The following is a 26,518-nucleotide window of genomic DNA, read 5'->3' as shown; positions in this document are numbered from 1 at the left end:
GGCTGGCTAGAGAATAAGGGTGTTGCTTCAGCTTGGGCCTCTGAGCTCAACAGAGTGAGGTTCAGAACTAACCTAGTGGGAAAGCAAACTTGCTTAAGGCTGAAAGCCTCCTTAGCTTCATAGAAGACACAACAGACTTGTGCCAGTCTAACTGGGGGCGGCGGGGGTGCTGGTGTAATACATTGCCGATAGAGGGTAAAGGTGTAGTCATCACGGATGCTGCCTGGAACTGCTAGACGCTGAACTTGGCACTCATGAGGAGTGCATCAGCACTTACGTGTGAGAATGTTTTCTCAGATTTACAATGCAGACACACTGGAAACAGCCCAAATGGCTGGTAGCTGGAGTCCATTTAAATTTTAGAGTTTGATTAAATAATAAAATATATGTGGCTACTGAATACTGAGTTTTTTTGTTTTTTTTTTGTTTGTTTGTTTGTTTTTTGATTTTTCAAGACAGGGTTTCTCCATAGCTTTTGGTTCCTGTCCTGGAACTAGCTCTTGTGTCCTGGAACTAGCTCTTGTAGACCAGGCTGGCCTCGAACTCACAGAGATCCGCCTGTCTCTGCCTCCCGAGTGCTGGGATTAAAGGCGTGGGCCACCACAGCCCGGCCTGAATACTGAGTTTTAAGACGTAGTTAATGGCATGGTAAAATTGTTATTCTCTGCGTGGGATTCTGATTTTGTTTCAATGTGCAGAAGCTAGTTAGAGCTAGATGACCTCTGTCAGTCCCGGCTCTGCAGTGACCTCCTGCGGTTTGGTTGCTCCAACTTTTTAACAAGTGTAACAGGGCTGGAGAGATGGTTCAGTGGTTAAGTGCACCGGCTGCTCATCTAAAGATTCTGAGTTCAATTCTCAGCAACCACATGGTAGCTCACAACCATCTGTAATGAGATCTGGTGCCCTCTTCTGGCCTGCAGGCATGCATGTAGGCAGAATACTGTATATACAATAAATAAATAAATCTTTAAAAAAAAGAAGAAGAAGAAGAAAACAAGAGTAACAAATAGTACATGCTGAATATCCCTTATTTGAATACTTGGCATACATGGAGAGTGTTAATCTAGGAGAAGTCTAATCACGAAATCCATTAGATTTCTGCATTTGATAGCTGTCATGCTTAGGATCAGATCAAACTGTAATTCAACCCCACCCCCTGCCCCCCCTCAGTAGTCACGTGACCTAAAGCAAGTGATTTAGTGTCACAAAGCCTGTTCTCTCCTCTGTACAGTTGTGACGTCAGAGTGAACTGATGTGTTGTGTGTTGCTCCCTCCCTGGGAATCTGCCCAGACATGGACATCTATCAGTTAGGAAATTAGAAACTGCAAGTCTTAAGTTTTTCTTTTCTAATGATGACGTCATCGTTTGAGAAACATGAGTTCCAGTCAGTGGTCATTTTGTGTTCTTGTACATCAGTAGCTGATTTTTTTTCCCCTCCCTTGAAGGACTAAAGAGGATCACAAGGTTTTCTCTGATTTATATGAGAAATTATAAATTGCAATAACACCCGAGGTACTTCTTAAATTAGGTACCATGAAGGGCAGTTAACTTTTAAAACTCTTTGTGTGTATATGGTATGCGTGTGTTCATGTGTGTACGGGCAAACATGTGGCACATTGTATATGTATAGGTCAGAGAACACCCTGGATGTCAGTCCTCACTTTCCGTTTCGTTAGAGACAGGGTCTCGTGTTTGCTACTGTCTCATCATAGGAGCACTGGGGTCTTTAGATATGCCCTCCTGCAGCCAGACTTATGCAGGTTCTCGAGGTCTGAATTAAGGTCTTCCTACTTACATAAGAGCGCTTTCACCCCTTGAGCCATTTCCCCAGTCTGGCAGCAGTCATCTTTTCTAGAAAATTCCATAGCGATGTCTTCTAATGTCTGTGGTTTGTGTTCTTCCCAGTGGACCTGCTCGGCTTGTTAAACTGGCGCTCCAACTCCCAGAACATTAAACACAACCTGAAGAAGCTGATGGAAGTGGAGGGAGGAGAGATTGTTAAGGTATGCCTGTGTGTGCGCAGCCGCAAGTATGCCTTAATGTCTCGCTAGTTCAACCGTTCCAGTTAACCCAACATGAAATCTAAAACTTGGTATCTGCATGGCCAAACCAGTGTGCCAACCTTACCAAAATACTTGATTCACAGCTATTCTCTTAGAACCCAGTGACTCTTCGCTTGTTTCTCCACAGCATGTAGCAGGATGAACCCTGAGTGACCTCTCTGTCTCTCTCACCTGCAGTTTTTACAGGATACCCTCGATGCACTTTTTAACATCATGATGGAAATGTCAGACAACGAAACCTACGACTTCCTTGTGTTTGATGCGCTGGTAAGCCGTTTAGCATATTAACCAGTGTTCTTTGACAGCTCGTTTCTAAAGAACCATGAATACCATCAAGCAAAATTATTTGTATATAGCTCTCTGAGTATTTCTTTAGCCTAAACTCTGAGAAGTCCACTTAGGAACAGACATCTTCTCTTCTAAGCTCTTGTTTTTTCTTTGATCTCACCTCTTTGACACACTTTCAGTTTCTCCTTAGGGAAGACAATGGGTCTAATTACATTAAGAGACTGGCAGGCATGTGAGCTTCTTAGACCACTCTCCAGGCAAAGCCCTTGATAAGGACCGTTGTATGTCCTTGTCCGGCCATGTCAGGGAGGCTGCCTTCACCATCGGAGATGAAGCTTAGTGTCCCGATGAACCCTAGGCAGCCTAGCAGACGAGTTTTTCACACAGTGTTTTAAGCCTATTTTAACAACAGGAATCAGAACAATGATACTTAACAAAGGGAAACCGGGAAAAGCAGGGGATGTCCTCTGAACAGGAGGAACCAGACACACCTAAACCAGGCCTCCTTTCCTCACTGTTGAGGAGTCTAGGGCAGGATTTTACCTGAAGACTGGGGCTGAAGAGGTAGGTAAATTGTAGATGTGTGATGTGTACCAGCATGAGGGACCTGGTCTTGTTAGCAGCGGATCAGGGCTAATGTTGGAAGATGGAGCAGGCAATGCTGTCACCTTGAACTGTTCTCAGTCATTGTCTGTGGGGGGAAAGAGGCCGACCAGAGACCATGGAGGTGAGCCAGTGGGACAGGGCAGCTGGCCCTGGGCATAGATGGCAGTCCCAAGTGCCACTTTTATACACATTCATTCTGTGTGCCTTCCATAGACTTAAGGTGACACATAGAGAGGAAACGGGGAGACTGAACTCTGACATTCATGGGGCATTCATACTCAGCGTGGGTGGAAAAAAGTCTCATGGGAAATCATGTTCATTTCTGATTCCCACAAACCACTTTCTCCATCTTCCTCCACCCTCTCCTGTGTTCTTCTGTGCTTTAAGTCACCTGAGCACTCCTTAGTGATGTTAGCTTTCCCACAACCAGTGGCTATGTATGACCCATAGCAATATGCCATACACATATAATCTGACTATGTTAAATGGAAACCCTGATGCTTAACCTCAGCTTGAATAGTAGAATGGAAATGCTGGAACAACAATCAAGAAAGGAAAGGCACCTAGAGGTTAGACTCCTGCCCGTGGGCAGGGTGTCCGGGCCGCGTAGAGCTGCTGCTAATGTTGGCCACCGTTGGCAGGTCTTCATCATCTCGCTGATAGGGGACATCAAGTTTCAGCATTTTAACCCTGTACTCGAGACCTACATATACAAGCACTTCAGCGCCACCCTAGCGCACGTGTAAGTATGACTTAGGGCACTGACGTGTTGTTGGGGTTCTCTTCCTGGGGCTGGAGAGTTGAGAAACAAGAGGGACCTTCATGCAGTCAGTGTGACTGGAGGGTGGGACCGTGTTAGCAGCATCTTCGTGGAAAGAGGCTGTTTGAATAATGTGAAAATATGTCGGCAGACCAAGGTGTTGGACATCCATTCTTTCCTTCAGGATTTTCCTTCTTAAAACCCCAGAGCGTGGGCTGGGGAGATGGTACAGTCAGCAAAGTGTTTGCTGTGCAAGGGCCTAGGTTTGATTCCTCAGGACCCTCGTAAAAAGCCCAGTATGGTGATGTGTGCCTGCAATCCCAGCACTGGAGCTGGGGATACAAAAGAATCCTTAGGGCTCGTTGGCTAGCTAGTTCGGTTGTGTTCGTGAGCTCCAGAGAGAAACTGTCTCAAAAATTAAAATGGAGAGTGATTACAGAACACACCTGATGTAGACCACATACAACCTTTTGATTCCTTCCCCACCTATCTTTTCATGTATTTGTGTATGTGGTGTGCCTGTGTGTGCATGTATATGGTTGCACATGTATGGTGTATGTGTGTGTATATGTGTGTACTTGTAAGTTCATTTGCATTTGAAGGTCCAAGGCTGATCTTCTTGGACCACTACCCCAAAACATGTGGGTGTAGCTAGTTTAGTTAGATGACTTGCTTCTGGGAACCCCGTCTCTGCCTTCTGAGTACTGGGTTACAGGTGAGCCCCAAGACTACCTGGCATCCACTTGAGTTGTGGGGCTCCAAACTCTAGTTCTCACGCTTGCTGCTTGAATAACGAGAGCTTTCACCACTGAGCCAGCCCCTAGCTCCAGCTCTCTCATCTCCTGATTCTTCTTTTCAGTTCCACCACTGGAGACTTGGGCCTTGAGGAGTTAATTACTCCCAAATTTTCCCAGTATTTACAAGAAGGGAAGCGTCAAAGCTAGACAGATGTGGAAACAAGACAGCAGTTAGTTTGCCTGCCTAGGCATATGTGAGAGGGTGGACTCCAAAGCTGGGCCTTGTGCTTCTCAGTTTACAGCCATCTCTTTCTTGAGCAGTACTGCCCATGACAGTGTTACTTTCTTGCCTTTTTTAGGAAACTCTCCAAGGTACTGAACTTTTACGTGGCTAACGCGGATGACCCTAGCAAGACGGAATTGCTCTTTGCTGCTTTGAAAGCCTTGAAGTACCTGTTTCGATTCATCATCCAGTCGCGAGTCCTCTACTTGAGGTAATGGTCCCAGTAACAGGATGCTGCTGGCACTCACCTACATCCCCTTGTTCCTCATGCTCATAGGTATTCAGCTTTGTGAGCAGTTGATTGGTTATAGGATAGGCAAAATTCACATCTTTATAGGAGACCACTGGAGAAGGTCCATGTGAGGTCCTTCTGCATCCAGGACTCATGGTGTAAATGGCTCAATATGCTGCTTGCTCTAAAAGTCTTGACTGGTGATGATGGCTGTCTTAGGTTTTTGTTTTGTTTTATTTGCTGTGAAGAGACACCATGACCCCAACAACGCTTATAAATAAAAACATTTAACTGAAGTGGCTCACTTATAGTTCAGAGGTTCAGTCCATTATCATCAGGATGAGGAGCATGGCAGCATGCAGGCAGATGTGGTGCTGGAGCTGAGGGTGTTACATCACAACTCAGAGGCCACAGGAAGTCGACCTACACATTGGGCAGTATCCTGCGCATATGAAATCTTCAAGCCCGCCCTCACAAGGACACACTTCTTCCAACAAGGCCACCCCTCCGAATAGTGCCATTCCTTTGGGGGGGGGCATTTTTTTTTCAAACCACCCCAATGACTTTTAGAGACAGGTCTTTGATAAGCCAAGAGCTTGGGTCTAACCCAAGTGTGGTGGCAGCTGGGGGAGTTTGATTAATGAGATAATAAACTCTAGCTTTTTAATGATCATCTCATTTCCTGCTTAGAAATGGATTGTACAAGGCTGAGGATGGAGGTGAGTAGCCCCTGGTAGGCTGCTCACAGGTGAGACACCATGCTCCACTGCCTATGCAAAGGGAGCGCTGGGTTGATTCAGGAAAAAGAGCTGACTGGATGCTATAGGACTTAATGGGGCAGCGATAGAATGGGAAGGGACCCTAGACAACCTTGAGGTTGGGGTGGGCAGTGATAGTGTTTGCTGAAACAAGAAAAAGAAAGTGGATGTCAGCTGGGGTTTGTAGACTAGGTTAGAGAGCTTCTCCACAGTGCCTGCGACCTCAGCTCAGATCAAGGCTCGATGGCATGAGACAGGGGAGAGGAGGGAAGGAGGAAGGATGCTGGAAGAGGATGTGTGCAAGGCTAATTTAGATCCCCACAGTCTGCTCTGGAAGCCTATGCCTCCTGTTCTTGATATGAGCTGAGGAAGGCAGCCATACCCGCTCACCTGCTACCTCTGCACAACGACTTTCTGCAGTGTCCCTCCCCCTAGCAATGCCCACAAATTTGTCCAAGGCCAAGTTACTCTCCAGGCTTGGGCCCTTCAGACAGCTCCAGCTGTCAGGCCTGGTTAGCCAGCTATAGACTGGGTCTGGAGTCTTTACCTACACGTGACCACTTGGCCATTTTCAGAGTCTTGATGTCTTTGTAGTTTATCGGGCTGACTTTTCATCCCATAGAAACAGTCCTGGGGTGCCCCCAGAGCTGTCTCTGCACAATCAGAGAAAGTGGCCAGCAAGGCACTGACCTCTAGTGTTGCTTTTTGAGACCACAAGTCTATTGCATATTTTCTTTCTTACTAGATTTTACGGTCAGAGCGAAGATGGAGATGAATTTAACAACTCGATCCGCCAGTTGTTTCTGGCTTTCAACACGCTGATGGACAGACCACTAGAGGAAGCTGTCAAGATCAAGGTCAGCCTGGTGACCTTGTGGGTGACCCTTTGAGAGCCCCTCGTGGAGATGTAGCTGGGCAGGAGGGAACAGTGCAGTACGCTCTTGGAGAACGGAGAAGCACAGTAGAACGGGCAGAGGCAGAGGAAAAGTGGGTGCAGCTGTGGCTGCTGGGTAGCTGCTTGCCTGACACGCATGAGGTTCTGGGTTCAGCCACAGACCCGCTGAAAACCAACACACGGTAAAAGTAACTACATCCACATTTTAACTTTCATATGCATTTGTAGCTTCAAATGTCAACTCACCAAAGACAGGCTGCCGCTTTAGGCTCCCCTTAGTGGCTGTTAGAAATCCTGCTTGATCCCTTGATTTTTAGTAAACTGATTTTCCTGGTAGCCCAGGTGGCAGTTTCTCTTTTCTGTCAATTCCCCCAACACACACACATACACACACTTGCTTGCACACTTCCTTCCAGACGTGCAGAGTCACCAGCAGCAGCAGCTGTTTTACAAAACCTGTGAGCCATGTAAACCTTGAGGGTTCCAGCCTACCCCTTCTTCCCTCTCCATGGTGACTTTGTGAGAGAAACTTGAATTACTTCCCCAAAAATGTACTGTAAATGCATATAGCCTTTTGGTAGTAAAAACCAGGCTTAGGCCTCCTGCATTTTTAGAAGGAAGCTTGGTGGAGCGCCACCTCTCATAGCAAGGGCACCTGCTTCCAGTTTCCCATTTAAACCCCAGGTCCTACCCTTTCCTCCAGAGCTGCAGTGGTGTATTCTGGTTTTGTTTGCTTGTTTGTTTTTTCTTGGCACTGATCGCCTCTGTGCTCCTTACAGGGGGCAGCTTTGAAATATCTCCCTAGCATAATTAATGACGTCAAACTGGTGTTCGATCCCATGGAGCTCAGGTGAGTAGCAGAACACGATCTGTGTCTCAAAACTGGCAGGAGCAAGCCGATGCTGGGCACAACCTGGCTGTCACACATGCTTTGCTCTAGCAAGGGTTAAGGGACACCTGTTTGTGTTCCCTTCTGCGGAGGAGATAAAAGAACACCCACGGCTGGCCCTTCGGAGAGACTTGCACTCTGTGGGAAAAGAAGCGGTGCAAAAGAAAGGAGCCTAGGGATGCAAAGTATGGAGGTCCTTAGAGAGGAGACTGCTAGAAAAGGCCTTTTGCAGAAGCCGAGGCTTGAGGTGGGCCTGGAAAGTGCTGGTATGTGTGGGTGTGCCTGACTCTCAAGGGCAAAGTCAGTTCTAAGGCAGAAACCTCTGGGGAACAGGATTGTTTCCAGAGACACTCTCAGATTAAGTCTTAGGTCACCCGTGGGCTTTACAGGCCCCCTTCTGCTCAGCTCTGAGTGAAGGTGTGTGTAAGGGTGTCTTCAGCTTGGCCCAGTGAGCACACTGACCCTGCGGCTTTTCTTCCAGTGTGCTTTTCTGCAAATTCATTCAGAGCATTCCCGACAACCAGCTGGTCCGGCAGAAGCTGAACTGCATGACCAAGATAGTGGAGAGCAGCCTTTTCCAGCAGCCAGGTAAGCCTCCCTCAGAACCTGAAGCACTTGGGGAAGGTGTCAGCCTCATTGCCCTTGGCCACACGTGCACCAGAGTGGTTGTCACCGAAAGCGTTTCTGTGTCCGGTACTTCGTTTCTCTATCCTCTGGTCCGTCTAGCTCAAATTAGATTAGTTTATTTTGACAAGTGACGCCTCTGTTTGGATTGACTATGGCAGCATGTTTGAAGCACATCTCTGATTATTGTTTTCACAAAAGACCGAAAACTGAATACAAAAGCATTAACAAATAAGCTGATCAATGGAATTTTACAAATGAACTCTTAAGAAGAGCAGGAGATCTTGTGGTTTCCCCCAGATCAGGCTGATGTCTATAACACACAGCACTTGCCTATGATTTCTTTCCTTGTTTAATTTGAGTTTGGTACCAGCCATGCCCTTGGCAGGTTGCTGGTTCTTTCTTTTTTAAAATATTTATTTATTTAGTTTTGCTTTTTTTTTTTCAGATAGGGTTTCTCTGTATAGCCCTGCAACTCACTCTGTAGACCAGGTTGTCCTTGAACTCAGAGATTCATCTGCCTCTGCCTCCTTAGTGGGCGGTTAAAGGTGTGTTCACCACCACAACTAGACCTTTTGCTGGGTCTTAAGGACCTCTTGGGAAAGCAGTTTAAGAGACCGAAGTTGGTTTAATCTTTCTTTTTCCTAGTGTGTGTGTGTGTGTGTGTGTGTGTGTGTGTGTGTGTGTGTAGTGCCCAAGGAGGTCAGAAGAGATATCTGATCCCCTCGAATTGAAGTGTGAGGTGGCTGTGAGCTACCTGGTGTGGATGCTGGGAATCAGGCCCAGGTCCTCTGGAAGCCAGCGAGTGCTCTTTAACTGCCTAGTCAGTTCTCCAGCCTGGGTTAGATAGCCACTATTGTTTCTTTGCTTTTTTACCGAAACAGTTTTCTCTCTGCAGTGTGGACTGACCTCAAACCCTAGATCTTCCTGTCTACTGAGGAGTGTTAGGATTGTATGCATGCACACACACTATAGATAGATAGATAGATAGATAGATAGATAGATAGATAGATAGATAGATAGATAGATAGATAGATAGATATAGAACATGCATATTAAATTTTTTAATATTAAAAGCTGGAGAAATTGTTATATCATTTACACACTGTTAGTGCTTAAGCATATGTCTCAGCTGTAGAGGGAGAGGCCCTCCATTGATCCCCAGCACTGGGAAAAGAAGACATATGGCCAGGGCTCGCATCTGCCTGTGGGAATTTCTTCAACTATGAACTCCAGGGACAAGGTTGAAGCGTCATGTCTCAGTCTCTGTTAGCTGCGCTGACCTCGGGGGGGGGGGAGTTCAGAGACAAGTATAATTGCAGAGAGGGCTATCAGGGATGGGGCAGCCATATGCAAGCCGCTGTGTGAGCTGTTTCTGTTGTTCTTCAGAGTGCAGGGAGGTGCTGCTGCCCCTGCTGACAGACCAGCTCAGCGGCCAGCTGGACGACCACTCGAGCAAACCCGACCATGAGGCGAGCGCCCAGCTTCTAAGCAACATCCTAGAGGTCCTGGACAGGAAGGATGTGGTGAGTGCAGTGATCCTCTATGGCCTGAGCCTCTGCTGGTCCCTTTGCACCCAACAGGAAACTCTGTGGCCTTCCCCATCCCAGGCAGTGTAGGGACACTGACGTAGTAGAGCAAGCTGTGTCCCTTTTAGAACGGGCTAAACATGCCGTACCTCACATCAGGTTGAGATACAAGCAAATAACTTGGTGCGAGGGACCTCACTGGGCTGATTTTCCTAGTTGGCTTACCACTGAGGTCATTGGCAGTGGACTCTTAAGTTGGTCAGGTGTAGTAGTGCACACTTTAATTCCAGCACTCAACAGGCAAAGGGTAGGCAGATCTCTGAGGTTGAGGCCAAATTGATCCTGCCTAGTGAGTTCCAGGCCAGACAGGGCTACTTGGTAAGACTCCATCTCAGAACCCAAACAAACAAACAAACAAATCTCTATGTTCACGGGCTGGGGAGAAGATGTGGTGGGTAAAGAGCTGGCTATGCAAACATGAGTACCTGAATTTAGATTCCCAGCACATGTGTAAATCTGAGTGTGATTGCACATACATACATGCAACCATAGCACTGTCATGTAGAGACATGCATACCTTCGGGGCCCACTAGCCAGCCAGTCTAGGCAAAATAGTGATCTGTAGATCTGATGGGAGACTCAGCAAGTAAGGCAGTGGGAAAGAGAAAGGCACCGACCGCTACCTACACACACACACGTGCATACACACCCACTAAGATGATTGTCCTGCAGAAACCTCTTGTGCCTCTGACTTGGTGTATCTTCTCCTGGACAGCGTTGTCATCTCTAGAGCCCATTAGTAATGTTTATATTTTTGGTGTTCTCTGTGAACTAGCCCCTAGCCCCACCTCTTGGATACAGGAGCTGACCCTGCCTGGATTTCTCATGTGCTATGTTCAGACCCCAGTGGAGATTCTGGGACACTTCACAGAGTATGTTCTCTTGAGTATCGGTGGTACAGAAGAAAGAGACTCTCACCCCAAACATCAGGCTGTGTTCCCTATGATCGTTGCTGGGGCCTGGGGTTCCCACAGGGTAGAGCCCCACTTGTGCTTTTTGGCCTGTGCCTCTCAGCAGTGTCTTTAGATTCCATTCTGCCGGGGAACACAAAAGATAACTCATTTGTCTCAAAGCCAACTCTGGCTTCACTTGACTAGGTCAACCATGGCTCAATGGCCCACCCCATTCCAACTTGTCATTTCTGTGGGTGCTTTTAGATTTCTGCTACGCCTGTCTTGGCCCCAGAAGCATGTGAGAATGCCATTATTTTTCTGATTAAGTCTTAAATGTATCTTTTCCCTATCTTTGAGCCCCAGTAGTTGACAAACTGTTTGTACAGTTCATTTGATATTTATTCATGATAGATAACCTTCCCCCTTTTATCTTTACACACACATGTAGATATCACATTATAAAGTTGAAAACATTTTCCCATAGTACTGTGTTTGGGGATTTGGTTCCTAACCAAGAACTTGATAGTGGGCTGATTGGTCACAATTTTTATCCACTACCAAGTTCTTGGTTAGGAACCAAATATATACGTATATATGTGTGTGTGTGTGTGTATATAAATCTTACCATGCAGCTCATAAAACACTGCACAGGTTCAAGCCAGACAGGGTCCCAGCACTGAGAGGGCAAGTGGGCTTTCACTCCTAACCAAAGAAACTGTATTTGATACCATTGGCAAAAGGCAAATGGATGCCCTGGAGCTGAATGAGTGTAATCAACCCCAGGAAGGGAAGGGATTAGAACATGTACATGTATTCGGTGCTGTTTTGCGTTAATACAGTTGAGCCCAGTAGGAGCACGGTTATCTCCCTTTGTTCTCAGTACTGAAAACTAAGAATAAAGGCTTAGAGTCACATGTGACTGTTGGGACATTAAGTCCTAGTGTAATGATGCCCCGTCTTCTGTAACACTACAGAGGAGGGAGCCTTAACAGACTGTTCGTTCCTGGAAGTTCTAGAAGCTGAAAGTCTCAGGTCAGGGTGTCAGTACGACTGAGCTCCAGTGAGGACACTCTTGAAGACTGTGGCTGACTGCTCCTGTGTGCTGCTGTGTTCTCTACGCCATGAATACATGAAGCAATAGGCAGAGAATGTACGAGCACATGCACACCCTCCCCCTTGGTGTCTCTTCTAATAAGGACTCTGATCAAGTCAGATCAGGACCCCACCCTCGTGACTTTAATTACCTTTCAGAGAACCTCTGATATCATAGGGTGTTAGGGCTTTAATATTTGTATTAAGAAGGAGTCACAAACATTGATTGCACAACACATCCCTAACCTTGGGTTTTGTGTTATTGGGGGCGTTCTTTTCGTTTGGCTTTGGGTGTGGTTTTTCCTTCGCTTCCCGTGCCTGTGCCTGACGGCCTGGGGCACCCCTCATCTGCTCTGCATCCTTAGCGGGGGGATGGCGTCACAGCTGTGTTTCTCCTGCAGGGCCCCACGTCCGCACACGTGCAGCTGATCATGGAGAGGCTGCTGAGAAGGATCAACCGGACTGTGATTGGGATGAGCCGGCAGTCTCCCCACATTGTGAGTCTCCTGGCTGCCCACACCGCAGGCACAAGGTCTCATCCGTTCCACCAGTGGCTCAACTCTGAACCCACGTTGGCCCCCCATATCACAATTCTAAGTTCTAAGCATGTCTTAGCTTCTGCATGAGCCTTCTACCCCAGGATGGATTGGATTTCCTTCAGAAAAACCAACCACCAACCTTTTAGTTCCAAGGAAAAAGGCAGACGTCATCAAGAATTTGTGATCGGTGTGTTTTTAGGAAAAAGAATTTGTGATCGGTGTGTTTTTAGGAAAGCCGATATCCTATCCATTATGCTTAAAAAGTTGCAATAAAGGGTGAAATTGAGGACAGAATAATGACAAAAAGCTAAATGGTGTCATGATTAAAGTAAAAAAACTTCTATCGATTACACTGAAAGCTGAGGTTATATTTTAATTAGGGGACTGTTCTGTATGGTCCGAAGAATGATCTAGAAAAGCCTTGGTTTTTATTTTGAATGGTTGACTTATTAAGAATAAATAGCAAGTGGCAAATAGTGAGAAGCAGCAGACAGAGAGCAAGATATTGTTAACCAGGAAGTTCGAGCCTCCAGCAGAGGCAACTGGAGTGATCCAATTAGAGCAAACCAAGGTAACATCAAATAGGAGGCTCCCGTGCACCCAGCAGCTATTAGCTGCTGGAGTTGAGGCAGACAGATGGAGTTCTGCAAGAGACTGAGCTTTCTCTCCAGGGCCTGATCTTCCGGCTTCCCGTTTCCCCTGTAGGCACTTCTACCACCTGTTCTCAAGGGCACAATGTTCTTTTATAAGTTACAGTTGTTTGTGAGTGTGCGCGTGTGTAAGAGGGCATACGTGTGCCATGATGCACTCGTGGAGGTCAGAGAACAACCTTCAGAGTCTCTTCTTCCACTCTGAGTCCCAGGGATCAAACTGAGGCCATCAGGATCGGCAGCGAGTGCCTTTCTGGCTGAGCCGTCTCATTAGCTCAAGGATAAAAGGTTCTCAGCAACCTTAGCTGTTTGTTCTTTATCTTTCTCCTGGCACAGAATTGGGAGCATGGGCAGCCCATCCCAGGTAAAAGGGTTTGGGGAGAACATTTGCAACCAGCAGGCCAGAGTCTAGGCAGTGTTGTGTGTTCATGGAGACATCTCAGTGTCCAGAATGGTGTTTGACTCATCTTATAGAATTGACGCTTTTAACTGAAATGACCAGTGTTTCTTTGAAACCTGGAAAAGTTGACTGAGAAGCGAATGAACTAAGGAGCCCTTTACTAACGAGGTGGGTTAGAAATAAGTACGTTCAGTGGCCTTTCTGCCAAGTGGTAGCTGCGCTATAAATATTCAAAGGGAAGTTCTCATTCACTGAGTCATGGTCACCTCAGCATGAGCGCAGAAATCAGTGAGATACATATAAGTGAGCAGTCAAGTGTAAGTAATAACTTATCACATTGTAAAGGATATTTAAAGTCATATTAGATTCCTGTGATTGAATATGTATATATCTGTGTGTGTCTATGTATGTGCATGTTTATATGTTTGTGTCTGTATGTGTATCTCTTCCTAAGTAAGACAGAACCAAGGGAGTTTACAGGTAGAATTTTGACTATATGATAAAGAAACTGTAGAGTTTTTTTTTGAATTAATATAACTTGAAAAGCAAATGAATAGTTTAGAAAAAATTATTTGTCTTTCATTTGGTGCTATACCTTAAAGATAAATGTCAAATGAAATGAAACATTCTATGTGAAAAAACTAAATACTAGATCAGCCTGAATAAATGGGTATGTGCCTGGTTTTCTAAGGAAAAGGTCCTTGAATTTTCTAATATTAAAAAGGAAGAAAAACTGGATTTTTCCTGCTAAAAATATAGCCCCTATATTTGAAAATAGGTCTGTGAGGTCAAGGTCATCCACCACATGTAGAAAGTCATTAATAGACTTCCTATACAAAGACTATAAGCCAATAAGAAGAAGATAAAGTTTTAGTTAAGTAAGTAAAGAATGTGAACAAGTGGGTTGGGGCACAGCTCAGCTGAGAGAATGCCTGCCTTCTATGCACAAGGTTTCTGGTTTGATCCCCAGTACGGAATGAACCAAGCATGGCTGTATGTGTGTGAAACCCAGTAGTGGGGAGGTGGGACAGGAAGATCTGAAGTTCCAGATCATCCTCTACTTAAACTGGAGGTGAACCTGGGCTACCAGCAACCCTTTCTTAAAAAAACAGAAATAAACGAGACTACGAATAAAGAGCAAAATGAAAATAAAATGACCAAAACCACATGGATGGAATGTTTAATTCAGAACAAAAGAAACCCAAACTAAACAAAAGTGAGAGTAAATCTAAAATCCAGAGCGGGCGAGAGCCCAGAGACACAAATAGTGTTTGACTGTTGTATAAATGCAGAGTATATGATAATTTGTAAAATATGTCCAAAGCTTGGTACAGTCAGTTTACATTGCCTTATAGGTAGGTAAACTAAGCATTTTAAGTAAAGAGTCAAAGATGGACATCATGGCTGTATTTCAACACGTCTGTGCTAAATTCATTTAAATTTGTGAGACTTTTGTATTTGAATGAACACAGAGGGGCAGTACATTTTTCCTCTGGCTAGAAAGTGAGAGCCGTGACCCTAATTTGACAGAGGAGCACCCTAAGTGTACAACTCGGACCTTGCAAGTAGACACTATAGTCACCATGGAGTTCCTCATCCCCTTTCTTAGAGTCGGTGCAGAATCCCATGTGATTGATAGATTAGATGTAACTGTCCAGCAGGATCTAGAATCAGAGAAATGGCATGCACGGGTTCCTGTCTTCCTCACCCTTCCCCCCTCAGAATTGCTGCAGATTAAATATCCCTTGTCAGAAATAATTGTGATTAAGAGATTTTAAAATGTAGAGTCTAGGGTATTTTGGGCTATTTTCATAGATTACTGATTGTGCATCTTCGACCCCTAAACCTCCAAACCTGAAAACCTCCAGAAATCTAAAGCTGCCCCAGCATTGCAGATATCCCCTGACAGTCACTCAGCTGACACATTTCGTTTCCTGTCTACTCTTCCTCCACCATCCCACCTTCAGATATGACTCGTCTGTGTACGCCAGACATTGTTCCAGGAGCTTCTCCTCAGCTCTACCCCAACCAGGGACTCAGTTTTATCGTAGTTGGTAACCTAGTTGAGATCTTAATGCCTCCACACCTAGAGGAATCCAGGTCACGGCTGTCGGTGGGATGCCTGGGACTCCAGGTTTCCTAATTCACACTAGGATGTGCTTGATTGAAGCCAAATGGCGAAGCCCGTGCCTTTAAGCCTTTAGAAGTCGTGTTTCCAGTTCCAGGAGTCTTTGTGGAGCTCAATCATCAAAGTCCACGATGCCCGAAGTCTTTCTTCATCAGGTACTCTAAGAAACCTTGACTCTGCTTCTCTCCCTGCAGGGCAGCTTTGTGGCTTGCATGATTGCCATCTTACGACAGATGGAGGACAGCCACTACAGCCACTACATCAGCACCTTCAAAACCAGACAGGACATCATTGTAAGTTGTCTGCTCTGCGTCTTGGCAACGCTAATGTGTTGGTTTGGTTTGGGACGATTCTTTTCTCATAGCCCAGTCCAACCTCAAACTCGTGATCCCCCTGCCTCATTTCCTGAGCTCTGCTAGACCCCTCTGAGAATTGCATACATTTAATGACTGGTAACTGAAGCTGAGCATCATGAGTTCAAGGCTTCCTTCCCAACTCCTGCAGTGTGAATGGCTACCCATAGAGGGCACAAAAAGGAATTGATGCTTATTCAACCTGTTAGAATTTAAATAAGAGTTCCGCACCCACACTAAATGATCATCACATGTGAATTTAGTGTGGGCCCTTCTTCTGAAACACTTAGGACATCTTTTTGCTCAGAAAAAGTCTGAATCTCATCTAAGAGGAAGTTCCTTGTTCCGTGCACAGAATCTCCGTGGCCTAGTGTGCTGCTGGCTCCTCAGAATGTGGTTGGCCACCCTCTGTTTCGGGAGGAAGCAAGCAGAGGTTACCCCCTCTGTCCCTTACAGCGTTTGGGAATGATTTCCTGTTGCTTTAAAAAGAAAAGTTATTTTCACAGTTTCTATAAGCATGCATCCAAGGTCTCCGGGGACCTGTTGGCGGGATTGAGCTGTTGGTAAAGATGTTCTCTGGTGTGCCGAGCAAGCTGATGCTCGGCTGGGTCCAGCCATCCACAGGTGGCTCACTCTTCTCTACGATCTAGACCAGTGGTTCTCATCCTGTGGATTGTGAGCCCCTTTGTGGATCACAGATCAGATATCCTGCATATCAGATATTTATATTATGATTGATTCATAGCAGTAACAAAATTACAGTTATGAAGTAGCAATAAAATCATTTTGTGATTGGGGGGTCACCGCATCATGAAGAACTAAATTAAAGGGTCGTAGCATTAGGAGGGTTGAGGACCACTGGTCTGGGTTCTTTACTTCCCACCCTCATTATACTGAGCATGCCTGGCTGGTGTGCCAAGGTGAAGGATACAGTCCTTCACACACACACCCCGCCCCCATCCTTCTCCCTATAGTGCCCACATGGTATAGACAAATAAGAAGATGGGTAGAATTTATTATTGTTAGTCTGACACCGACCTTCATAGTATTGGTCCACGTGTCTCAAGCGGGGATCTCAAGTAGATGCAGCATGGTTCAGGAGTCAGCCATGTGTGGATGTCTCCAGTGACCGTGCAAGGGGATGTGGTCAGAGGAGTGGAGGGGCATAGGACACTGAAGCAGCCAGGTGCTCTCCTTCAGAGCAGACGGTGTAGCGGGTAGCACATGTCTGAACTGTGACCATTCTGAATTCTTAAGTGATACAAGCTACTTGATCTTGCTGAACCGGTTCCCTCTTCTGTAAGATCCTGTCTACATGGAGGATTAGTGGGAGCATTGACTAAATCCATGCATGGAAATGCCTGGCCTTGTGCTGTGCTGGTAATCAAAGCCTGTGCAGAGTAGCTATTTGTAACCATAGTTACATTCTTGTGGGCTGTATGGACATACCCTAGTGACTTTCTTTTCTTTTTAATTTCCATTGGAGAGCAGGTAAAGTAGGGATGTTCTGAGTTCACAGACAGACAATTAGAATCTGCAGTTCAAGGTTATTCTGTGCTACATTAGCCTGGGTTACATGAGTTTCTGTCTCAAATTGATGATATACTTATCCATCATCTCTCACATATATATACATATCTCACATATATAGTATATATAATCTCATATATGTGTGTATATATACGTATGTATATGTATGTGTGTATATATGTAAACAGGTAGATGATAGAAAGGTAGGTGATAGGTAGGTAGGTAAGTAGGTAGATACATGAATAGATAGCTGGGGGAAGGGCCTCCTGTCCTTCCTATACCATGTTCCTAGCACGATGCGATGTCCTTTTCTTCATGGGATTGTATGCACAGAGTCTGAGAAGCAAACAACTCGATTTTCTTTTCAGCAATCCCAGTGGGAAAAGTCTAAATTTAGCTAAGTAGCAAAAAATGGTTTCAAAACCTTCTAGGTTTTGTTTTCTTTAGCCTGCCTATTCTATTTCTGAGCTGCTTGTTGCTCACATCCTCCTTTGGACGAGACTGGCCCTCGCCACTGCCCCGTGCTCTGCCCACTTGTGTTATCTCTTACTGCGGTTCTCGCAGGCCGCTGGGATGCAGCCTCTTCTGCAGGATTATAGCTGTCCTGTGTGTGCAGCACGAATCTTCTGTCCTAACTGGTCAGGGAGAATTGAACTAGGATCTGTTGAAAATGCATGACTTGGGGCTGGAGAGCTGACATGGACTGATCTGACAGAGGACCCAGGTTTGATTTCCAGCACCCACATGGCAGCACCCAATTTCTGTAACTCTAGTTCTAGGGGATCTGACCCCAGCTTTTCTCCTTCGTGCACGTCAGGTGTACATGTAGCATACAGATATACATGTAGGCCAAACATCCATACACATGAAATAAAAGGCTTTTATTAAAATGATTATTAACTCCTTTTTAAGTTTAACGAATATATTCAGACAGCACACAGCAGGGGACTAAACAGATAAGGGTTGTGAACATGAGGTCAGTGCCCCACCCCCCGATGCTTCCTATTTTCTGTGGCCATTTAGTTTTCCCCAGCCTTGTGAAACCATTTGTAAAATAAGGATAATATTGTGTCCCTGTTTTCCTTACAGAATCTTGCTGTGAAACAAAAAATCAAAACTTAGGCTGGGGTGCTGTCAGTCACCAACCATCACACCACTCAGGAGACTGAGGCACGGGGCCAGTTTAGATCTTGTATCTTGTCTCATGATACAGAAGCAAAAGCTAAATCCAATTGCATAACAGTTATGTATAAGAATGTATTGCCCATAATAACTTTCTGGAGAAGGCCACAACTATGAGACCATCAGTGAATCGTCCCAAAATAGGGGTCCTTCTGTCCACGTGCTGAAAGACAGACTATAGAATGAGCCTGTTTTCCAAACCCTTCCTCCACTGTTCTCCACAGGACTTCCTCATGGAGACCTTCATCATGTTTAAGGATCTGATTTGGAAGAATGTGTATGCCAAAGATTGGATGGTCATGAACATGACACAGAGCAGGTGAGAGAGCCGTGGTCATTCTGAGGCATGTGACCTTGAATATGCTGGTCTGCTGTACATATGTCAAGTGCAGCCCTGCTTCAAACCTGGTACCTCTGAAGAGCGCCTTCCCCCTTCTCTGACCCCGATGTGTGTGCTTGGAAACTACCTTTCTCTAGAGTACCAATTTCTGTTTGCTGTCTCTGCTTGCCTGGGTCAGTGTCCTCCTATTAAATCTCCATTGGCCATCGGCTCTGTATGCCCTCTCATTGGCTCCATGTAAGCACCTCATCCTGATGGTCGAGCCTTTCCAGCCACATGCTATGTAAGTGTGTGACTTGTGCGCCAACCGAACTTCTCCTGGTTCCTTAATGTGTTCCCTGTCCCACACCTCTGCTTCCGCCCGCCATGCCTTCTCCACTGTCTCTGGACGGCAACCACTCTTCCGTTCACAGGGCCCCTCTGAAACATCACCTCCACTGGAGACCTCTGTCCCCAGCTGTCCCTGCTCTAGAGGCTGTGGGACCTGGGAGAGTGGAGCCTATTCAGACAGTTTATGCTCTGAAGGTTGAGAAAGGTCACATGGGTGATATTCTCAATAATTCAAACAGTGTGTCATCACAAAGACAAACCACATGTTTTTTCCGTAGAGGCGTATAAAGGAGGGTTTAAACATGTGGTTGAATAGCAGCAGCAAGCAACCCTGAGTGCTCTGAAGCGGACTCACTCTTACCCACTACACCTGAGAGGAGCTCAAAACCACATCCCAGGGATAATTCCATGTTTTGAAGGAACTGAGATCACAACACCCTTGTCTTGTTTTCTTGGAGTGTTCTCTCACTCACTCAGAATTCTCCTTGCACAACTCCGTTCCGGGACCACATTCCATTACCCAGCCTTTCACCAATGTCTGTCGACCTTTTTTCTGGTTTCCTGTATCTCTTTGGAACTCTATCATGTAATTCTTTTTCATGTTCTCTCTTGGAACACAACTAGCTGTCTTATGAAGGGTACCACTACTGTGCTGCAATCTTCTTAGACAAGGACTTAGGTTTTTGAGCACGGCACCTTTGTCTGTACCTTAGAATTGCTACCTAGCAACAGATGCTTGTCAAATAGACATGAAATGAACTGAATACATACATATATATACACATATATTATATATACATATATAATATTTCATTATAATATATGATAGCTTTAGAATGTTGCTAGTGAGCCCACAAACCAAATCACTGTAAGCATTGTCATTTCTCCATAAACCTGATAGAAAGTCCCTTCCTAATTAGATAGAAGATTCAAGAAAATTTTCATGAGAATATTGACATGTACAGGTAAGTGTCACAGCGGAATGCAGACCACCTGCTCTGGTGCACATCCTCGGTTAACTGTGACCCCCAAGCTCTTACAGGCCTCCGGAGAGACCAAGTTTGTATCTTCTGGCCTCTAAAGACACTGTAAGGTTCTATTGACTTTCCCAGCCGAGCCCAGGAGTTTGGGTCCTGCGTCCAGAGTAGGTAGGGAAGCATCTCGAGAGGCACAGCACTGCCCTCCTCATCTGGCCTTTCCTCCCCAGGGTTTTCCTCCGTGCCATCAATCAGTTTGCTGAAGTTCTCACCAAGAGCTTCATGGACCAGGCAAGCTTCGAGCTTCAGGTAAGCATCCACCCATCTGGAAGGCCTTTGATCACAGCAAGAGGCCGTGCCAGCAGAAAAGGTGGCATTTCGGGTTTTATCACTGTCCAAAAGGGCTTTCAGGGGCCTGCCAATCTCCTAAAGCACACATTCCAATATAGAGTTAGTTCCCCAGGCACAGTAAAATGGTTTGGTTTTCATTGCACAAACGTAATACAAAGAAAAGGCAATGTGAGCAGTACTGTCATAGAAAGTATATCTAAATGAAAATACAAATACAGTGCCCTCTCTGATCTCAGAGGCTCAGTCCGAGAACACCTGTGGAAGCCTGACTCTTCAATGCTAAGCCTGTCGTGACTGTGTTCCTATGCATGCAGACCTATGGCATGTTTAATTTGGCAATTGTATGAGGTTAACACCAACAATGAACAGCGAAATAGAATAATTGTAGCATGACGCTGGGAGTTAATGTGAGCGAGAGTTGGGTGAAATGCTGATGGTTTCAGACCATAGTAGACCAGAGGTCCTGAAACTTCAGGAAACGAAACTACGGATAAATCTCGTCCTGGGGGTTGCTCTCATCCTCGGCCTTCGTGGTTAAGCTTTCGTGCTGATTCTGTCCACGTAGGCATGAATGTGCAAACCAGCAATTTCATAAGCACACGGTCACTATTATATGAATACCTGCAAAACAGGCTGAGTGGGTGGTGCACACTTTTAACTTCAGCACTCAGGAGGAAGAGGCCAGCATGGTCTAATAGTGAGTTCCAGGACAGTGGGGGCTGTCAGGAGACCCTATTGCAAATACAAACAAACCCAGGTTTCTGGTAGCTTCATCTTCATTATTCCTCCATATGACAAATAGAAGGATATTTGTGTATGCACCCAGCAAAATATCAGTTCCTGGTGAAGGTACTTCAGGCCCCAGCTTTTGAGGGGATTTAATTTCAGAGAACATTTTCTTGGTGATGTACCTTTCTTGTCATGTGCTTTTTGTTTTTATCTTGACCTTTAAGCTAGAGCTTTATAACCAGAGGGAGATGTTTAAGCGTGTGCGCACACACACACACACACACCCATGTACATATACAAATCAAAGTAGAAATGAGACCATTAACTCTTTAATGATCTGTTCGTCTACTTTCTTTACTTTTTCCACAATCTAAGACTTTTTTCCAATGATATTAAACATTTTCATAATATTTTTAGCTGCTGAGTATGTTTTATTACACTGCTCTCCTGTGATATGGTAACTAAATTCTTCTTAGGAACATTCAGATTGTTCCTTTTTGTTGTTGTTACATTGAATAGCTGTGAGGGCCTTCTTTGGCTGACATGTTTTCGACTGGCCACAGTTACTTTGTCAGGAAAAAAAAATCAGGAAAGTATTTACTAGTTCAAAAGTCTGGCAGAACTGGAGGGCTTTGATACATAGTGCCAGGCCACCTGCTATAAATAGGTACGGTTCTTGGCAGTACTTCTCCTGTGCCCCCAGGGCAAAGAAAAATGTAAAGTTTGGATTGTTTATTTTAAGGTTAATATTAAGCCTCAAAACTTTTAGCGGTGAGTAATTGAAACCCCAGAAGGAACGCGAAGTCCTGTGGGTTTTACTTGGGTGTTTCACAATGTGACTCTCCCACACGTGGGTGTTTTATCTGGATCCTCACTGGTGTGATTTTTCTCCTTTGCCCTGCCCACTTGATGCCTCCTGGAAAGCTCTGGAACAATTACTTCCATTTGGCTGTAGCTTTTCTCACCCATGAGTCCCTCCAGCTTGAAACCTTCTCAGAAGCCAAACGCAACAAAATTGTTAAAAAGTAAGTGTCCTTTAAAGGTTGGATGACCGTGGGGAAGGTGGGTCTGTTTATGTTCAACAATATTATGTTGTCATAGAAATTACAGGGGTTGTTGATGATGTGGGTTTTATGTGTTATCACTGACCTGACCTGACATTCCTCTGGATTCGTTCTGTTTTTATTAATGCATCTCCATGGCCTCCTCAGCCATCCCATGCTAATTGATGGAGCCTGTGCCTGGGGAGGTGCCCTTGCCTGGGATCTCCTGCCACCTACTGTCAGTTTACCGAAATTGCAGGCACAGTGCCTCTTGACTTTGCAGAGAAGAAATACGATCTAAAACTATCCTCTAGCTTGAAGGCTTGGAATTCAAAATGGAGTTATAATCAGGAATGACAAGAAGTTACACATTTCATGGCGTTCCCTCAGGTCTGTTTCAGCATTCGTCGAGAGCCTGGAAGCTCAAAGGCTGTCATCCATAAGCAGTCTGAATTTATTACTTACAGACTTTGAATTTTAGCTCTGTTTCCACTAGCTGTGATAGGTGGGAAGCTAGGCAAATTACTTAACATTCCTCAGCCTGTGGTTTCTCTCTACCAAGCTGGGTAACTAAGGATTAAGATTTGGAGACTCATTTTAAAGATACGGCCTGTTTTGTAGGTTTCCCTAATGGGTAAGTAATAGGAGATGCTTACTTTTAAGGAGGCTCCTTTGATCTTTCTCATGCATCTAAAACATCTTGGGTAGCAATAGGACCTCTTTAAAGAAGGATTTGTATTGGATTAAGCAGCTACAAATGAAGATAATTGATTACAAATCAGAAACACACTTAGAGGGGTAAGCAGGGAAAGGGAGGAAGAGGGGAGAGAAAAACAGAGACAGAGAGAGCCAAGGGATGGTGGGGATCTGGGCATGGTGGTACCAGTCTGTAATCCCAATACTCACAGAGGGTAGATAAGGGGATCAGGAGCTCAGGGCTAGCCTTGGTAACATAGCAAACTTGAGTAACCCGAGACTGTTTTTAAAAAACGATCTAGTTAGGATTGAGTCCGGTTTTTATCAAAGAAAAATAGGCTGTGAATGTAACCCATGTAAAAATATGTGTGCATATCAGCAGAAATAAAATTTGAGAATTAAAACCAATCATATCATAGTTAGACAGGTGTGATTTGGGGTCTTTCTTCATGCATGTTTTTTGTAGAAATCAACCTACCATGTCCATATAAATAGACAAGACGTAGATATTCTTTGTTGACTTCAGGTATCAGATTTTGTTTATGTAAGCTTACCTGATATTAATAATGAAATTAGGCTAAGCATTTCTATTCAAATATAATTGAAAGAGAATTTAAAATAGGATTGAAAATAAAAATCCTGGCTTCTGAAGATATTTCCAGTTAAGAACTTGAAGAAAATAATGTCTAGGAGATCCCTGGCATGAGGGGAATTACATAGGGCAGGGATTGTAGGACTAGGTGTGGCCTGTGCTAATTTCCCAGAAGTGTTTGCAATATCTACCTTTTAAGAGCTGGCCATTACAGAGGATCTTGTTAGATAGCCCAGGCTGGCCTAAAATCCTCCATCCTCCTGCCCCAGTCTCTCCAGTGGTAAGCCTATAGGTGCACCCTGCCACAACCACAAAACTTTCTGTGTGTTACCTTGTCCCTGCTGAGAATGTAAAGTCTAGACCTGGCCACAGGAGATCGATGACGAGCATTCTGTGAGGTCGTACCTTAGCCAAGACATAGTACACAACGCAGCCTGCTAGTTGGCCGTCAGTCATGGCGCCACCTCTATCTCAGACCTCGTTTAAACGCTTACTTTGTCTCTGCTATGTGGAGACCAGGGCCCCTTTCGCTCTTTGTCACTGGGCAGTCAGTTGACAATTTCTTCTCAGTTCTCTTTCGGCATTTGTGTTTGGTCCCTCCTGTTCCAGAAGACCCCTCGTCCTCCATGTCGCTCAGTTCTCTGTTGGAGCTTGCCGGGTGCTGATCTTACCTCTTACAGAGCCCCAACCTTACCTGTGACCCAGAGGGATGGGGACTAGCCTATTTTTTTACTTCTTTCATTGGGTACTTACCTTTCACACCAGTAAACTCAGCACCCACCACTCAAACAGGCCAAAATACCTGGTGGAAAATGGCACCTTACATAATGTCTACGGACATTTCTCTTGTCTTAATTTTCAATTAATTGCTATAAAATATATTTATATAACATTTTTGTTGACTTAAGTATTTTCCTTCTATTTTTTAACTTATAGTCAGAGAATTTCTCTCTCTCTCTCTCTCTCTCTCTCTCTCTCTCACACACACACACACACACACACACAATGCGTTTTAATCAAATCCACCCCCATTCTCTCCCTTCCAATTCCTCCTATGTACCCCCACAATACACTTTTCTCACACAGCTTTATGGGCTTTTTTTTAAAACCTTCAGAGCCCACTTAGTACTCTGTGTATGTGGGTGGGTGTAGGGCCGTCTACTGGGCAATGGTCGTCATCCTGCTGAGGATGAAGTTCCTGAATAAACTGACACACTCTCTCCCCAAGCAGCCATCAGCTTCCACGAGCCCTTCAGCTAGGGTGGGGACTTGGTGGTGATCCCCTCCTGCTGTCCGTGCTGGCATTTGGGCTGGCTTAACTTTGTGCATGTCCCATGGACACAGTCACAGTGGCTGTGAGTTCATGTGTCAACGGCCTTGTCACGCCTGCCGAACGTTCTTCCATGGTAGCTGTCCCCTGACTTTTCTTTGTGGTGCTGGGAATCTAACACAAGGCCTTGCGCATGATCAGCAAATGTTCTGCCATTGAGCATCTTCCGCAGTCTTTCATATTAGCTATTCTGAGTCATCTAAGAGATCGTTTGAAGTGGGGGGAAGCTGTGTGTTACTTACGTGCAAAATCCCTAAGCCAATGGTTCTCAACTTATGGGTCATGACCCCTTTGGGGGGGTCAACCAACCCTTTCACAGGGGTTACATACCAGATAACCTACTTATGAGATATTTACATTACAGTTCATAATAGTAAAAAAGTGACAGTTATGAGGTAGCAATGAAAATAATTTTTTGGTTGGGGGGGTCACCACAATGAGGAAACTGTATTTATTAAAGGGGTGCAGCATTAGGAAGGTTGAGAACCACTGCCCTGAGCCATTCTATATAAGGAACTTGAATATATTTGGGGGTCTGGGGAGCTTAGAGCCAGCCCCTGCAATGCCAAGGGGTGACTGTATTGCATGCTGCTCAGATCCACTGCAAATCCTTTTCTTATAATCTTCTTCCTAGATATGGGGACATGAGGAAGGAAATTGGCTTTAGGATCCGGGACATGTGGTATAATCTGGGTGAGTGTCTGACCTTGAACAGGCCCTTCCATGAAGTCTTTATTTTTCACTTTTTGTTATAAAGGTTTTTTTCAGTATAGGTTGCATTAAAAACACACCCCCATAATTAATTCTTATTTTAATTTATATAACCCTGGGATTTATATGTGTGTATGTACAAAAGTAGACTTGTGGATTCCAGACTCTTGGCTGGGACATTGACTATGAGCCCTCTGTCACCATGTCATCCACACACACATACAGAACAGCGGTCTGCCATCGTCCCTTGATTGACATGGTGTGTCTATCCATCGTCCCTTGATTGACATGGTGTGTCTATCCATCGACCTTGATTGACATGGTGTGTCTATCCATCATCCCTTGATTGACATGGTGTATCTATCCATCGTCCCTTGATTGACATGGTGTGTCTATCCATCGACCTTGATTGACATGGTATGTCTATCCATCGTCCCTTGATTGACATGGTGTATCTATCCATCGTCCCTTGATTGACATGGTGTGTCCACATGAACGTTCTCTTCTGGGACCCGTGGAGGAAGATTGTAAAGGCGGGACTTCCAATGATGTGGTTTTCTAATATCCTCATTTACTTTCATCTCAGGGCCTCACAAAATCAAATTCATCCCATCCATGGTGGGTCCCATTCTGGAAGTCACTCTGACCCCTGAAGTGGAGCTCCGGAAAGCCACCATCCCCATTTTCTTCGATATGATGCAGTGTGAGTTCAATTTGAGCGGCAACGGCAACTTCCATATGGTAAGAAGCGTCAGTCCCTGGCCTTAGTACTGTGGAAAAGTTAATTCACTTTTGACTTACCGTCTCTAAATGGAGAGGCAGCAGTTTGAATGAAAAATGCATTGTAAAACTTCCTTTTTAATATTTCATTGTGTAAAAGACAAATGAAATATTAAATGTATGGTCGGGTCCTCTGGACCAGAGGCT

At 45.1% G+C, this 26,518-nt stretch overlaps 1 protein-coding gene across 3 annotated transcripts in view; it reads left to right on the top strand.

Annotated features, from left to right (window-relative positions):
• Nucleotides 1-26,518, top strand: part of Dock5 (dedicator of cytokinesis 5) — a 178,946-nt gene that overhangs the window by 117,603 nt on the left and 34,825 nt on the right. For 2 of the 3 annotated variants that reach the window (XM_075950267.1, XM_075950268.1), the window contains exons 19-33: nt 1,907-2,004; nt 2,242-2,331; nt 3,600-3,700; nt 4,815-4,949; nt 6,474-6,585; nt 7,403-7,473; nt 7,994-8,100; nt 9,526-9,662; nt 12,112-12,207; nt 15,622-15,720; nt 18,717-18,811; nt 20,370-20,448; nt 22,144-22,244; nt 25,515-25,573; nt 26,178-26,332. In XM_075950267.1, the coding sequence (XP_075806382.1) occupies nt 1,907-2,004; nt 2,242-2,331; nt 3,600-3,700; nt 4,815-4,949; nt 6,474-6,585; nt 7,403-7,473; nt 7,994-8,100; nt 9,526-9,662; nt 12,112-12,207; nt 15,622-15,720; nt 18,717-18,811; nt 20,370-20,448; nt 22,144-22,244; nt 25,515-25,573; nt 26,178-26,332 (1,535 nt within the window). The remainder of the gene's footprint in view (nt 1-1,906; nt 2,005-2,241; nt 2,332-3,599; nt 3,701-4,814; nt 4,950-6,473; nt 6,586-7,402; nt 7,474-7,993; nt 8,101-9,525; nt 9,663-12,111; nt 12,208-15,621; nt 15,721-18,716; nt 18,812-20,369; nt 20,449-22,143; nt 22,245-25,514; nt 25,574-26,177; nt 26,333-26,518) is intronic. The other variant, XR_012908002.1, reaches the window with a different exon arrangement.

This window comes from Microtus pennsylvanicus, chromosome 15 (genome assembly GCF_037038515.1).
Source record: "Microtus pennsylvanicus isolate mMicPen1 chromosome 15, mMicPen1.hap1, whole genome shotgun sequence".
NCBI classification, from domain to species: Eukaryota; Metazoa; Chordata; class Mammalia; order Rodentia; family Cricetidae; genus Microtus; species Microtus pennsylvanicus.
Note: the sequence above shows the minus strand (reverse complement) of the source record. Positions and strands in the feature narration are given on the sequence as shown.